This window comes from Eschrichtius robustus, chromosome 1, assembly GCF_028021215.1.
Source record: "Eschrichtius robustus isolate mEscRob2 chromosome 1, mEscRob2.pri, whole genome shotgun sequence".
Taxonomy (NCBI): Eukaryota; Metazoa; Chordata; class Mammalia; order Artiodactyla; family Eschrichtiidae; genus Eschrichtius; species Eschrichtius robustus.
Window position 1 is genome coordinate 35417726 of NC_090824.1, and position 14849 is coordinate 35432574.

Consider the following 14849-nt stretch of genomic DNA (forward strand, 5'->3'; position numbering starts at 1 on the left):
TTCTGATACACAACTAGGATTGAGAATTACTGGGGTAGTAGAAGGGCACCAAACTTGGCCCTTAGGTCAAATAGGCAACGGTCAAGCAGACAAGAAGAGAAGAATCTTTCAGACAGAGGAACAGCTTTGTGCAAAGGCATGGATATAACACAACTCATGGTGCATCAGGGGAACTGCAACTAGTTCTGTGCAGCTCACTGTAGACGTGTGAGGGAAGGGGGTTACAGTGAAAGATGAGACTGGGGATGTAGGCAGGAGGCAGATCTTTATGTGTTTTGTGAAGGAGTTTGGACTTTATACTGAAGTCAAGGGGAAATCAGTAGGGACGTGACATGATCTCATTTCTCTTTTAGAAAAGATAGTTTCAGTGGTGATGTGGAAGATGGATTAGAGGGGCTGGAATCAGGGAAACTAGTTAAAGAGGCTGTGGTAATCCAGGCAGGAAAGAGAGCCTGAACTAAAACAGTGGCACTGGGAAGGCAGAAGATATTCAAGGAATAGATAACTAGGAGGCAGTATCAACAGGGCAGATGGGTGAGGTGGGTGAAAGAGTAAGAGGAGTCTATGGAGTGTTATTTCCTTATTTTGTAACTACTTTTGCTCATTTGCTAGTGGAGGATCTGCCCGGAATTAAACATTTCAGAGGTGGAGAGGAGCAGCTTTTATGGACTTGTTAACAACATACAATGTAGTTTGAATCTAGTCATTTCAAAAATCAAAAGCTATCAAAATAATGAGGCTGTTTACAATCCCTAGATGACTAAATTCCTGACGTGCTTAAGGCCAAGCATCTAACTAGCATTTCCACCCATTGTGGAGGGGAGAGAGTGTGGAAATAGCACTAAAACAAAGGTTTGAGAGATTTTAATTAACACAAATGGCTGTACCTAGTCTTTAAATCTGTCCAAAGCAAAGGGAGTGAAAGCCTTCTAATCCTTCAGCGCTTCATCTGGCCTTGACCTCAGAAAAAAGAGCCTCCCTCTTCCTTCATCAAACTGACTTCCTTTAGCTCCTTGTTGTTCTGTGTAGGTCTTTGTGCCCAGAATTCTCTAAGACAGGAAAAAACAGAAAAAAATGACAGCTAAAGCACCAAGTGTCCTGGCACTCATTTTGCAAATCCTCTAAAAATATTAAATTAGAATACTAAAAATATTAACAAATGCATTCCAAAATTCTACACCCACTGTCTATTCAAGCCTTTGAAATGATTTCAAAAACCAAAGTAATTTTCACATTAGATTCACTTTTGCCAGTAGTTGCTCTGCTCATAGCTGCAGTGTCCATGGTACCTGATGGGGAAAATTAGGAAAATGAGAGCTTTCTTTGAGTAAAAAAACCTAGTTTTATTTTGAGTTGCAAGGCTATTAACATTCATCATAGTACCATATCATTGTAGGACTGACTCTGGTATTAGCATTGATGTGGATTTTCTAATTGTTGTTTTAGAAAATAACTTCATCAAACAATGTTTTTAAAGTTGAAGTGGCAAGCTTTTTTTCCGTTGAGAGCTCATGTCCCACAGGAAAAAAAAAATCGTTTGAAGATTACATCAAGTAAAAACAATTTTATTTGAGAGCCTACAAAGTGTGCTTCCAATACAACTTTTAAATGAAGAAATGAGGTGATAAATCACGCAGATATCTGCACACCCTCTGGTAACCCAGACACATATTCCACAAAAATGGCTAACTGTGGACAGCGGAGAACAAACAAAAGATGAAGGTGGGGGTGGGGATGAGAAAGAGGAGGCAGAGAGAAAACCAGGCACAGACTGAGAGAGAAAGGGAGAGAATAAAAAGGGAAAGAGGGAGAATTGTAGGGTGCTAAATAGGCTCTGTGGTGAGTCAGTCCTAGGTAAGGGTTGCCAGACTAAGATATAGGACACGCAGTTAAATTTGAATTTCAATAAACACCAAATAATTTTTAGTATATGTATGTCCCATGCAATAGTTGGGACATATTTAAACTCAACATTTATTGTTTATCTGCAATTCAAACTTAACTGGGGATCTTCTTTCTATTAGCTAAGTATGACAACCTAATCCTAGACAACCTTCTGCTCTCCTGATTGTGTGATGCAAAAAAGTTTAGAATAGATTGTCACTCACTGAAATAATCATAATATGAATACAGGTACAGTTTACTTTTTTTTCAACCTTCAAAATGTATATTTAGGAAAGAAGACTTTTGTTCTCCCCTGGACTTCTGTGGAGTTTTATAGGAAGTGAAAGAATGAGCTAGTTTAGAAATTAACTTCGGACTTCCTTGGTGGTGTAGTGGTTAAGAATCTGCCTGCCAATGCAGGGGACAAGGGTTCGATCCCTGGTCCGGGAAGATCCCACATGCCGCGGAGCAACTATGCCCGTGCACCACAACCACTGAACCCGCGTGCCACAACTACTGAAGCCCACACATCTAGAGCCTGTGCTCCACAACAAGAGAAGCCACTGCAATGAGAAGCCCGGGCACCGCAATGAAGAGTAGCTCCCGCTCCCTGCAACTGGAGAAAGTCTGTGCGCAGCAACGAAGACCCAATGCAACTAAAAATAAATAAATAAAAATTAAATTAAATTAAAAAAAAAAAGAAGTTAACTTCATGACCTACTAATACCATGAACCAAAGGCTGACATTCAAAAAGTTCAAGTTGCTGCAAAGCTTGAAAAAGCCTGTATTTGAGGGCAATGCTATTTATCAAGGACTCAGATTGGAGCCAGCTGTGGGTTTCCGCCCCTGCCTTTCAAAATTTTAGCTTAACACTACTTTTTTTCCTTTCAGCAGCACCTGCTGGAGTGTATTCAGCCATCAGGAGGAGTAATACTAAAGTGAAGCAAAGGTTGAAGCTGGGGAGAATGACTTGCTTTCAGAACAGAGGGAGTTATAGAATAAATAAGGTCTCAAGAGTATTCATTTCCCACTGCACTGGGCTTTCATCTCAATTTATAAGTGTAGCAAAATATTCACATGCAACCTTCAGCTTCTTAAAAGAGCTCAAGGAAATGCTAAGAGTTGGGGTGGGCGTTTGGGGGTGGGATAGGGGAGGAGAAAAAAGCAAGGCTGTCAGAATCAAGTGTCTTATCACCAGTTCTATTATTATGGAAGATAAACCTCTTCTTTAAACACCGGCAGGTGTGATGGGAAACAGCTGAATTTAAAGATTGCTTCGTGCCTGTGCGCTCTAAGATAGGTGACTGCCAAAGGCCAAGAACTGCTCTCTTGACCCTACAGAAGCCTGGGAAGGGCTGCCGTACACTCTGGGTCAAACTGTAATTTTATACTGGTCTGGAAGTAAATCCCTTCAAATGTGGCCCGTCTCTGGAAAGACTTCACCGTGGATATAAAATATTTTTCTCTTCTATAAGACTAGGTGATGAAGTATGCTAAACCGATGAGACTGACCTGGCTAATGATACATACAACCTGGGCCTCAAGGGAATTTGCAAGTAGGGATTGCTTGAAGTGTTACAAAGTCAGTATTAACACAGGATTATATTTTGCCAACTAAACAGATCACACCACTGCAATGCAGCCAACCAGCACACAGGACAATCGATGTGGGAGGAGGAATTCTTGGCGAGGAGCAGTGCGATACCCCTCCCTCTACTTGGAAATGCCTATAACAGAAGGGTCTGTACCCTGATTTGCTGGAAGGTGTGTCCAGAATTACATTCAATCCTTTAAGACAGATCTGTGAAATTCAATTCTTTTGAAACTAGAGGAAAAGGAACATTATCCAGGAACACTACTAAGTACTTAAACTTCAAAAGGTCCCCACCTTGCGCAATTGCCTGATTTTTTAATTCCTTGTCCTGATCGCCTGATTTATCTGTGGTAGAAAAAAAACAAACAGTATTAGGGATTGTGGAGGGCGGGACAGTGGCTGTTTTTGGAATGGAGGACACTGTAGTTCACGGAGTGGAATAATAGGTACGGATTTTGCAGCAGAATGCTGAATTTAATACGGGATAATCAAGGCTGCCAGTAATACACCTCAGTGTCACAAAGCATGGCAGAAAACACCAATAGATCTTTTAAATTTTTTCATTTGATACATAAAAGTAGCACATTTTGTCCTAAGGGCAATAGAAGACTGATGGCTCCCTGCAGGTTCCTGAATTACCACTGTTTATGGACTAAAGGCCTGGATGTGATTGGTGCCACCTACTGGGCTATATGCAGAATTACAAATCTGTCAACCCCTTTTGGAAGTAGTATTTCTTTTGTTACTGAGCAAATTAATGATGGGGGTATGATTCTTTATTGGGAGGATTATACATTAAACAAGTGATAAGCTTGAATTCAAATCATAGCCTTTAGAGGTGGAAGAGTCATAAGAAATCACATACTGGAACACTGTCACTTTATAGCATATTTTAGGAGGTGAGCTTTGGATATGCAGTCAGAAGCCTGGCTTCTCTAAACTAGTTTCTTGTTCTATAATACCTACCCCATAGAGTCATCATGAGGGTTACACAAAACCATGTTTTCAACATGCTCTATAATATGTTATTGTTGCGTTAGATAAAGAAAAACACTGAAACAAAATGACTGGTCCAGGTCATCTAAATGGTTAGCCTCAGAATAAGACCTGCAACTCATATATCTGACTCTAAATCCAGTGCTTTTCCCAGTAAATTGCTATTTCCCAAAATTTGATGGTGAGATGATTTTAGGAGGTAACTGCAATAAATTTAGGAGGTGCTGGAACACAGCATTAAATACTATAAGTCACAGTGAGAAAATTATTCCTTTTTGATTCTTTCAAACTTGACACCTTGATGGCATCAAGGAGAAGAGTTTCAGTTTGGTGCTGGTTTTCTTTAAAACTCTCTACATCTTGCTGATCTCACTTCCTAATAAAGATAAAACAGGCCTTAGGGTTCAGCACTGTGTTAGAATACTAAAATTTTGTTCTCTGTATACTTATTATGTTTACTTTCTATTATAGAAAACTACATTTGTTTTTCATTTACAACACATACTACTGTTGGTAATAATATCTTAATATAACTACTTTAAAAATCCCTCTACGAAGAAAACTAATATTCCTTTTGTTTTCTTTTCAATAATTAAACACTAGGTTATAAATAGGTCAATAAAACCATAATCTAAGACTTAAATTTCATATCCACTTGGGCTCAAACAAACTCATAAATTTTGTATATGTGTGTATTAGAAAATGAAACTGGCCTACAATCAGTGCTCAATGCATGTGCAATCAATAACACACAAGCAATGGGTCACGCATGCCTGTGGCTACATGCACTTGTGGTAACTGAACAGTTTAGTGCCCTATCGCTTAATACTCCAGAAGCATTAGAGGAGAGAAGAGAAAAGAGGATGTTGATCTGTGGGCTGTTCTAGTTCAGAGTTCAGAGATTCAGTGTTCTGCAAGCAAGGGGAAAAAAAATCTTCCGTAGTGATCATGCTGAATGGAATCTTTCACTATTTATTTTCTTGGCTTGATTTGAATCCAGAGGGAAAAGATTTTTGGCTCCTTACTCTATGGATCCCTTGAGATGACTTTCAGCTAATTTTAAATGAAATAAGACGTGAATCTCTCGCCCTCATAACCCTCCCCTCCTCTATCTTTTTAATTCTGGTTGTATTCCAGGTTGTATTCCAGGTTCTTATTGGAGAAGAAAACCTCAAGCTTTCTGCTTTCCAATTCTTATCAGAACAACAGTTAAAAGAGAGACATGAATGGAACACTGGCTGAAGGATAGCTATTTCCTCCAATCATCCAGATTTTCTAACTTTTAAATATGGATCAAGTCAGACCAACAGAGTGCTATGGACCTGGACCAAATCACCTTGAGCTGATCCATCGCTTTTAAAAAAAGTTCACATCAATAATTTCTTATCAGATTGTGCCAAGGAACAGATAAGAAACAGCCTAGGAAATTTAGATTCTGAATTTATTTTAGAAATATTTTTGAGGACATTAGCTACTATGACACACATAGAGTGTCCTGTCCCCCTGATGAGGACCTGGAAGAGAAATTTCTCTCTCATTTCAGTACCAGTAAAAGCTGTGTTTCTTCTGAGAACTTGGTTTATTTTTATTTTGTGGACACCATAAATTCATGTTTCTTTTTCGGGGAAATTCATAACCAAGACTGAAGCCTACCTGTACCAACTGTATGGTACTTTCATTACACATTTTTATGTATTTACCTGGCTTCAACTTATTTTCCCTTTGCCTTGATTTAGTCATCTGTTTATTTGATCTTCATGCTGTGTGTGATTTTATAAGTTATTCAAGCCCTTATGGAATATGATTGAGAAGAAATTAGAGACATACATATTAATACTGATAAAACATTGGCATCCCTTAGCCATGATTTCTTATTGCATGTCTCTTTTTTAAATTACAGAGTTCAGATTCATAGATCCACGAAAAATTAAGAGCCCTTTCTTCCTGTCCCTCAGAAACCATTCCTTTATTTTTTTATGGTAAGCTATATGATTTCCTCTAATGATGCCATAAATTCTTTGGGGTGGGGAAATGGTGAAACTCCCAGAGGAATATCTGGATTGATGAAACTCACAACCATTGTTGGATGTCTCTTTGGCCTTCTATTCTGAAGTAGCAGAGTCTATTCCAATAAGATTTGTGAGATCAAACTACTCTAATTCCTAAGACAGGGGACGAGGTGAGGAGAAAACTAATATTTTATCAGGTGTCAACTATGTATCAACTACATATGCTAAACACACAGTATATTACTCAGTCTTTACAAAGGAAAATTTTATTTCCTCTAGAGGAAACCTTATCTTGATATAAGGGTTTCAGTGTAATAATAATAATGATGATAGTGAAAACATTTATTATAACACTGCTAACTAACTTACTGTGTGCCAGGTATTGTGTTATCACTTTACAGGTAATGGGATCTCCAATGTAAAACAAAACAAACCTCAAATTGTGTACCTATGATACTCTACCTACCTCGGGACCCAGGAAGATTCAAAAATGCTTGCTTTGGCTCAAAATTCTGCTGTATGTACAGTGATAACTTCAGATCATTGGGCTTCTGGTAGTTCTTCAAGGCTTCAATTCTTGGCTCAATCACTTTGCCATTAAAGTCATTCTATAAGAGAACATTTTTCAAAACTACTCATATAGTATTGGCTTCTCTAAATCCACTATTACCTGAATCCTTTTAACTCAGAAGTTTAAAAATGATTCTATCATGCTCAGTCTTTAAAAGTGGGCAGAAATTATGTGTAATTTTTTTCCCCCCATTTCAAATAGGACAAAATCAAGATCATAGGGAAAAAGTGCTATACTCAAGGTAAAGCTGGAGATAGGTCTCTTCAGTCATCTTCTCACAAAACATTTCTTTTAGCATGACAATTGGTAACCCAGATGAGAGGATCAGGTTTACCATTAGGAAACTAAAAGCCTCTATACTGCATGAATGAAATTGTACCCTGTGTCCAGGCTTGGAAGACTTAGTACCTGAATGAAGTTAGCTTGTTCCTGATACCTGACCCATTCCATTTTCCTCTGTTGCTTTTCCTGGTGGAAGAAAGAGCCTCTGGTGACAAAGTAAATTGAGATCAGAAATCAGTTTTCTCAATATGCTGCAAAGACTTTATAGCAAAATTATGGTGTCATAGATTCACTAATATATTGGTCTCAACTGCACAGTCCTCTTAATTGGCATCACCTGTACATCCCACTCTCCAAAAGCTAAAAGCTAAATGAACAGGATCGTTTTCTATCAATGAGTTGGCTGCGGGAAGATTAGATACAAGCATAATATCTCTAAATAAATGTTCAAAAACAAATTAACAAGTGTTTTGACATCACATAGCTATTTCGAAGTTGTCATTATTGGTACAGATTTTCCCACTTTGCTCTAGCTATCGTGATTTACCAGAAACTTGCCGTGTCACTCTGACTCAAATGTAATACCCCAAGGGAACCAGATCTCCTATAAAATTTTGTATCAGTTCAGGAGCACACTTAGGCAGATTATTGCTACATTAAAGATTTCTAATCTATCAGCTCTAAAAGCCACTACTTTCAGAAAGATCATACTACCTTCCTTATTTCCTTCACTTTCTCTGCACACAATGTCTCCAGTTCATTCTTGGTCTTCCTAGATGATGAGGGGGTTTTGGGAGCCTGGGAAGAAAGAAGAGAGCTAAGGGAATAGGAGGTCCCAGGAAAGAAATGCAATGTCTTAGCAGACGGTAAATCCAGTATACCCTTAAGGCCCAGATCCTTCCTATCTGTCTACCCTAATCAGTCCTGATTGTCAACGGGCTGTTGCCATCTGTGTGGCATCAACAACTTTGAAATTCTAAGCACCATGCAGTCCACTTGCCTTTCTGTCCTGTAAGTCTGCTTTGTTCTTTATCTGCAGTGCTTTTTGTTGATCACTGAGTTCTTCTGTGCTGAATGTCTGTAGAGAGACATTTTGGCAAAGCTTTAAATTACTGGGACTTCATGAGGGAAGTGGAAAGCCAATAGGTGTCAAGGCTTTTGGTTCCTGCCAGTCAGAAAACTCTCAGGGCCTGATATGAAAAGTGTACTACCAAAGGAGGTTCAGAATGGAATGAGCCCTTCCATCTGGTCTTTTGAGTGAAACTTATAATAATAAAAACTATTAACTGAACCTTTATTATATGTCAATCACTACTGTAAGCTACTTACTACATTACTTATTTACTCTACTACATTACAAATGTTCTCATTTAATCCTCACAGGACTATTTTTATTTCCATTTTATAGATAAGAAAACTGAGTCTTAGAGAGGTTAAGTCATTTGTTTAGGGTCACTCAGGTAGGAAAGTACAGAGCTGGAATTTGAACCAGATCTCTTGGACTCTGAAGTCTGTCTTCTTAACCACTAGGCATACGATCTTGTCTCTCTATTTCTCATTGTCTAAAAGTATGGGGAGGGAAAGTCAATCACAAGCTCAGGTATATGGACATCCCTTATACAAAGTCTTTTGGGAACTCTGGAGAAACTGGATTTTGACAGAGGAATGATGCTGGCATATTTCCTATCACTAAGACTCAAGAACTCAGAAACTAAAACTTCTCACAATTCATAGAATTGATTTGTAGCTGCCACTGAGAACTAGGATCAGATCTCAGTACAAGATGCAGGGCTTGATAGTATCCTAATTATCTGTGCAAAGGTGAGATGGAAAAAGCAGTCAGAGATCACACTCACACCTGTTTATATCACAAGACAATCTGCTATTCAGGTCTCATAATTTGTGAAAAAGCACTTGGATCCCAAAGGCTTAGTCCACAAAGGAATTTCTACCCCTGCTTGGTTTCCCAGCAAAAGGCCATACTATTTTTATATTAAACAATCCTGTGATTATTGCAAAGTCAAAGGGGAATTAGAATCAGGTATTCGTTCATTCAACTTACATTTATTGATTGTCTACTATGTGCCAAGCACTGTGCTACATGCTAGGGATTCCAAGATGAACAAAGCAATCAAGATACTGGAGAAGCATGTATTCCAGAACAGGGCAGGGAGATAAGAAACAAATAAAATAATAATAACACAATAAAATAAAAAAAATAGTGAGCTTATATTATAAAAATTGTTATGGAAGACATGAACAGAATTGTATAATAGGAAGTGGGGGGGGGTGATGTCCTTTTTCAGGTGGAGTGAATAAGGAGGGCTTCCCTGAGGAGGTGACATTTAAGCGGAGACCTGAAGGATGAGAATGAGCCAACTATAAGAAAATAGCATTACAGCCCAGGGATAAAGCAAAAGCAAAAGTCTTTAGAAAAGAAAGGTCTTGGCATGTGGAGGCCAGTGTGGGAGGGGAGGTCTTCTATGAGAGGAGACTAGAAAGGTAGGCAAGAGCCAGACTATGCCTGGAATGGCTGTAAAGGGTTTTCCTAAGAAGAGTGACATTACTTGATTGTTTTAAATAAGATCAGAGAATGAATTGGAATGAGGCATGGGTGGAAACAGAGACATGAAAAAATGAGGATGTGGACCAGAAAAAAGGGAAGCTTCTTTGCATTATGGTTTGTAAGACAGATACTTTCAAGAGATCCTTAGAGGCACACATACCTTGTTCCATAGCATTTCCACTTCCTTCCGAAGCATCTTGTTTTTCCTTTCCTGTTGGAGGGGAAAAAGCAAACAGATAGAAATATGTGTTTGTCTAGTCATTAAAGTTGGAAGGAATCATTAATAGGGGGACTAAGGGGTAGGGGCATAGTAAACCACAGAGGAAGGCAATAAGTGGGCCTAGCCCCAAACCCAGGAACATGAGAGATGAGATTGATGATGATGATAAAAAAAATAACAATTTGGAATAGTAACTTTAATTATGGTAATTGTGGTATATCTATATAGTAGTGAGTTCCTCACACTTGAAACACTTAAGATGTTCTGATCATATGGCAGTTTCTTTGGGGCTTAGACCACTAATTTTTAATTTTTAAGATCCTTTATGTTGTTAATTTTTTAAAATAAACTTATTTATATTTTTATTTATTTATTTTTGGCTATGTCGGTTCTTTGTTGCTGCGCAAGAGCTTTCTCTAGTTGCTGAGAGCAGGGGCTACACTTCACTGCAGTGCACGGGCTTCTCATTGTGGTGGCTTCTCTTTGTTGCGGAGCACAGGCTCTAGGCGCACGGGCTTCAGTAGTTGTGGCTCGGGGGCTCTAGAGCATAGGTTCAGTAGCTGTGGCGCACGGGCTTAGTTGCTTCGCGGCATGTGGGATCTTCCCAGACCAGGGCTCGAACCTGTGTCCTCTGCACTGGCAGGCGGATTCTTAACCACTGTGCCACCAGGGAAGTCCTATATTGTTAATTTTTTAAAATCTTGAAAGAATCTCTCAGACCAAACTCTTTCCTTTCTTTTACTTTGGTTATTTTCTATTTCTTCTGAAATGTGAGGGGTTAATATGCTTGTATTCATTAACCTTTAGATAAAAAGTTTTTCAAAAGTCAAAAAAATAGAATTTTTGCTAGCTAGTTCTTATTCTTCCCAACATTTCACCTGACTCCCTTTGTCCTAACTCCAGGACTTTTCTAGATCAAGGACCTATGAGTGTTGGAGCACCAATGCTAGAGATGAGCACTCTGTCTGACAGCAATGGAATTGACAGCCTTGTTCAGAAGGCCATTCCCTGGAGTGCCCACCAACCTCTTACCAGATTCTGCTTCATCTCTTCTGCTTCCTTAATGAGCTCAATGACTAAGGATTCACCATTCCCCTTCCCTGCCATAATCTGCCTCATGATCTGCAGACTAGAAAGAAGACAGAGATATCACAAAACATAATACTTCCTAAAAAGAAATATTAATATTCCATGACCAGTCAGAAACTACTCTACCATGAGAGGGAGATAGGGGCTGAAATCACAAGATTTATGGAAGTCCTTCTGGACATAGAAGGTCTCCAAAAGACAATTTCATTCCTAATCGACGTTTGCCTTAGGTATGTGCTCTATAATGAATTCTGTGCTCTGTAAGGCTCAAAACTTAGGTCTCCAACAGCTAGTGAGACTCCTCTCCACCCCTTCAGAAGGAAGTTTTGTTGTATGACTTTTGGGGTAGAAAGGGGCGTTTTTTTTGCCTCTGTGAAGAAGGAGGTTGAAGAACCTCTTGTCTTAAGGATATATCTCAGAATTATTCCCTACTCCCATCTCTGTCCATCTCCCCTACTTTGCTTCTCCACATAAAAATCATTTGAGTTAGTTGGAGAACCCACTTATATCCTTATGGTAGCCTCTAGAGAATCAAGCCATCAAGAAGTTTCTGACTCATGAAGAACCTAGGGGCAAGATGGGAATAAAGACACAGACCTACTAGAGAATGGACTTGAGGATATGGGGAGGGGGAAGGGTAAGCTGTGACAAAGTGAGAGAGTGGCATGGACATATATACACTACTAAATGTAAAATAGATAGCTAGTGGGAAGCAGCCGCATAGCACAGGGAGATCAGCTCGGTGCTTTGTGACCACCTTGAGGGGTGGGATAGGGAGGGTGGGAGGGAGGGAGACACAAGAGGGAAGAGATATGGGGACATATGTGTATGTATAACGAATTCACCTTGTTATAAAGCAGAAACTAACACACCATTGTAAAGCAATTATACTCCAATAAAGATGTTAAAAAAAAATTATCTTTGCCTGCATAATCTTTGAATAACCCTGCATATTTTCAGTCTTCTAAATATTGACATGATTCACAGACAAAAGAGTTTAATATTAGAATTTTATTGTATTTTATTTTCCTGAAATTGAATGAAGCAGTGATTTGTAAATTTTTTTGTATATTTGTTTTGTTGCAAATCCAGACTATTTGTTAGAGGCCTATTCATTCATTGTTTATTATTGTTAGTAGTTGTATTAGTATTAATAGCAGTAGTAGTATTGCTGCTGTTAATATTATGCTACTGCTTTCTGCAGCAGAGTTAGAATGTTAGAGTACTTTATGCTTAAGGAAAATGAAATATTATATAAGAGTGAAGAAGAAATGATATACATTTACTGTATTGGGGTGGTTGGTAAAAAATTAAAAGGAAAGAAAACAAGACCATGACTAAAAGAATTGATTTTTACCTAATTGATTTTCATCTCTTAGAATTAATGAATCCTATCATTTTTGTTATATTTGCTTTATAATTTTAATTAAAGATATAAAATGTTATGTATAAAGTTGAAATGTTTCATTTTTACACTTTCTAGGCTTATTTTTTCTCCTTAGAACCAAGTATGGCAGACTATGTGGGTAGTAAAATATTTTATGTTAAATTTTTAAATATTTATCTTGATTTTATTAGTTGAATCTTATTTTTTACTAATTAAAAGTCTTCTGTTATTCTAAAAAAAAAAAAAAGAAGTTTCTGACAAAATCCGAATTAATATCAAATCTATGACTGTGAGAGAGGATATTCTTCAAAGGTATTAATTAACTTATGCTTATGTTCTTTGTGCTTTTCCCTCTCTAATTATAAGCAAAGAAGCCAACCTTTGTGTTCTCTTGCCCTGAGAGGGCTGAGTTTCTCGGTTGTAAACAGCTGGTGCTTGACTACAACTTTCTGCCTGGCGTTTGTTCTCACAACTTTCTGCCTGGTGTTTTCTCTCCAAAAGTCTGAACTCCCTGAAATGTTTATGGTAAGGTAGAGAATGAAGGTAGACACATTAAGGTGAGATTCTCTGAAACTAGAAGGGAAAAAGAGAGTTGGTGGATTCCAAGAACAGTGAGTGCCCTAGCAAAGAGTTAAGACCTCAACTGCCTAGTACATTTAGTAAGGCCAGACCCTAATCCAGAGGACTTTGATGCTCAGAAATGATTACCATTTCACTGCTTGGCGATGGAAGAACAGAGTCATCTATCCTAAAGTGACTCCACAAACATGAATGAGGAGCTATCTGTGTGACCATGATGGATTGAGGATAGTAAAGTCTCTTAACAGTTTCTTGGGAAGAAAAGTAATAACTGTAGCCCTGTGAGATGAGCTGAGTTATATTTAATTCTACTAAAAGAAGAAGGATTCCTTGCCACCCTGATTTTGTGGTTACATTCTTTTTAATTTACTATAGCTGAAGGTCTAAACCTTTTAAAAAATGTAAATAATCATTGCTAAATCCTATGGATTAAAGTTCTCTTGCCTTTCCCCTTCTAGGAAATCCTGAGAAGGGAACACTTACCTTCTTTGTCTTTCCTCCAAGTTAGACGTCAACTTCTGGAATAACAGCTTGTTCTTATCTTCTAGAGGTTTTAGCATCTCTAGCAGTTCCTGCTTCCTTAGTTTTAAATCCTCACTCAACTCCTTCAAGTAGTTGTCATCTATTTTTGAACTTCTGTGGGAAGAGACACTATATCTGCCTTCAACCCGGGCTAATAACAGAGACCCTCTTTTCGTTCCTGGATAGTTACCACTTGGCATCTTCCGTCAAAGACTCACCTTGTTTTGGAAGATAAGTAAGATCCTGGAGAGTTTGAAGCACTTGTCATCTTGAAGGAAAACTCCTACTCTAAGAATAAAAAAGGTCTTCTTGAAAATATGTGCCTTGTTGTTCCATTCAGTTAAGTCATCATTTTTGTGCTGCTGTTCTTGAAACTCCTGTTGCATTGGACAGATTTTTAGCTACAGGTTGAGGTCACAATGGCGCTAAGACCACAGATTTCACAGGTCTTTAAAGTAACTCCAACATCAGTGACAGCTTGTTGACTGAAAATACTACTAACTACATCTGAGCAGTTCTTGCCTTAGCTTTAACCAATGCCAAAAGTTTTATTCTGAAGTCTTTGACTGAATAGGGTAGAATCATAACACATCTATATTATGGAATTCCTATTGCGTTAGAAAGTGATGGTTTATCAAAAATAACTCATCAACACCATCTTCCATGGCAATTGACCTCCATGGAATGCCTACTATCTGTAGGGCACAGCACTGGATTCTGTGAGTAAGGAAAAGATAAAGACAAAGCATCTGCCTCTGGGAGACTTAGGAGGAGGAGGGGATACTTCTAGGATACATTAAAAAAAAATAGAGGCCAAACTGGCAAATACAGGTATGGGTATAATATTGAGTAATACAATACATGAACCAATTGTCATTACTTTCCTATCTTTTTTTAAAAAAATTATTTATTTATTTTTGGCTGTGGTGGGTCTTTGTTGCTGCTCGCGGGCTTTCTCTAGTTGCGTCAAGCGGGGGCTACTCTTCGTTGCGGTGCGCGGGCTCCTCATTGCGGTGGCTTCTCTTGTTGTGGAGCATGGACTCTAGCATGCGGGCTTCAGTAGTTGTGATATGCAGGCTCAGTAGTTGTGGCCCACGGGCTTAGTTGCTCCACAGCATGTGGGATCTTCCCAGACCAGGGCTTGAACCT

At 38.6% G+C, this 14849-nt stretch overlaps 1 protein-coding gene across 1 annotated transcript; it reads right to left on the bottom strand.

Annotated features, from left to right (window-relative positions):
• Positions 1–929: 929 nt before the first annotated feature.
• CCDC196 (coiled-coil domain containing 196) lies at positions 930–13968 on the bottom strand. The gene is made up of 10 exons (XM_068565084.1): positions 13919–13968; positions 13662–13814; positions 11156–11252; positions 10064–10114; positions 8338–8415; positions 8052–8135; positions 7464–7523; positions 6951–7092; positions 1234–1289; positions 930–1049 (listed from the first exon to the last, which is right to left on the bottom strand). Exons 1-10 carry the CDS (start codon positions 13966–13968, stop codon positions 930–932), a joined length of 891 nt encoding a protein of 296 aa, XP_068421185.1.
• Between the last annotated feature and the right edge of the window lie 881 nt (positions 13969–14849).

Bases quoted from the DNA above. Each gene is read 5' to 3' on its own strand.
- CCDC196 (XM_068565084.1), bottom strand. From the start codon at position 13,968: ATGACAAGTGCTTCAAACTCTCCAGGATCTTACTTATCTTCCAAAACA. The intron at 13,815-13,918 runs GTGAGTCTTTGA...CTCTTCCCACAG, and splicing joins TACTTATCTTCCAAAACAAG to AAGTTCAAAAATAGATGACA. The intron at 11,253-13,661 runs GTAAGTGTTCCC...TCTTCTTTCTAG, and splicing joins TTGGAGGAAAGACAAAGAAG to TCTGCAGATCATGAGGCAGA.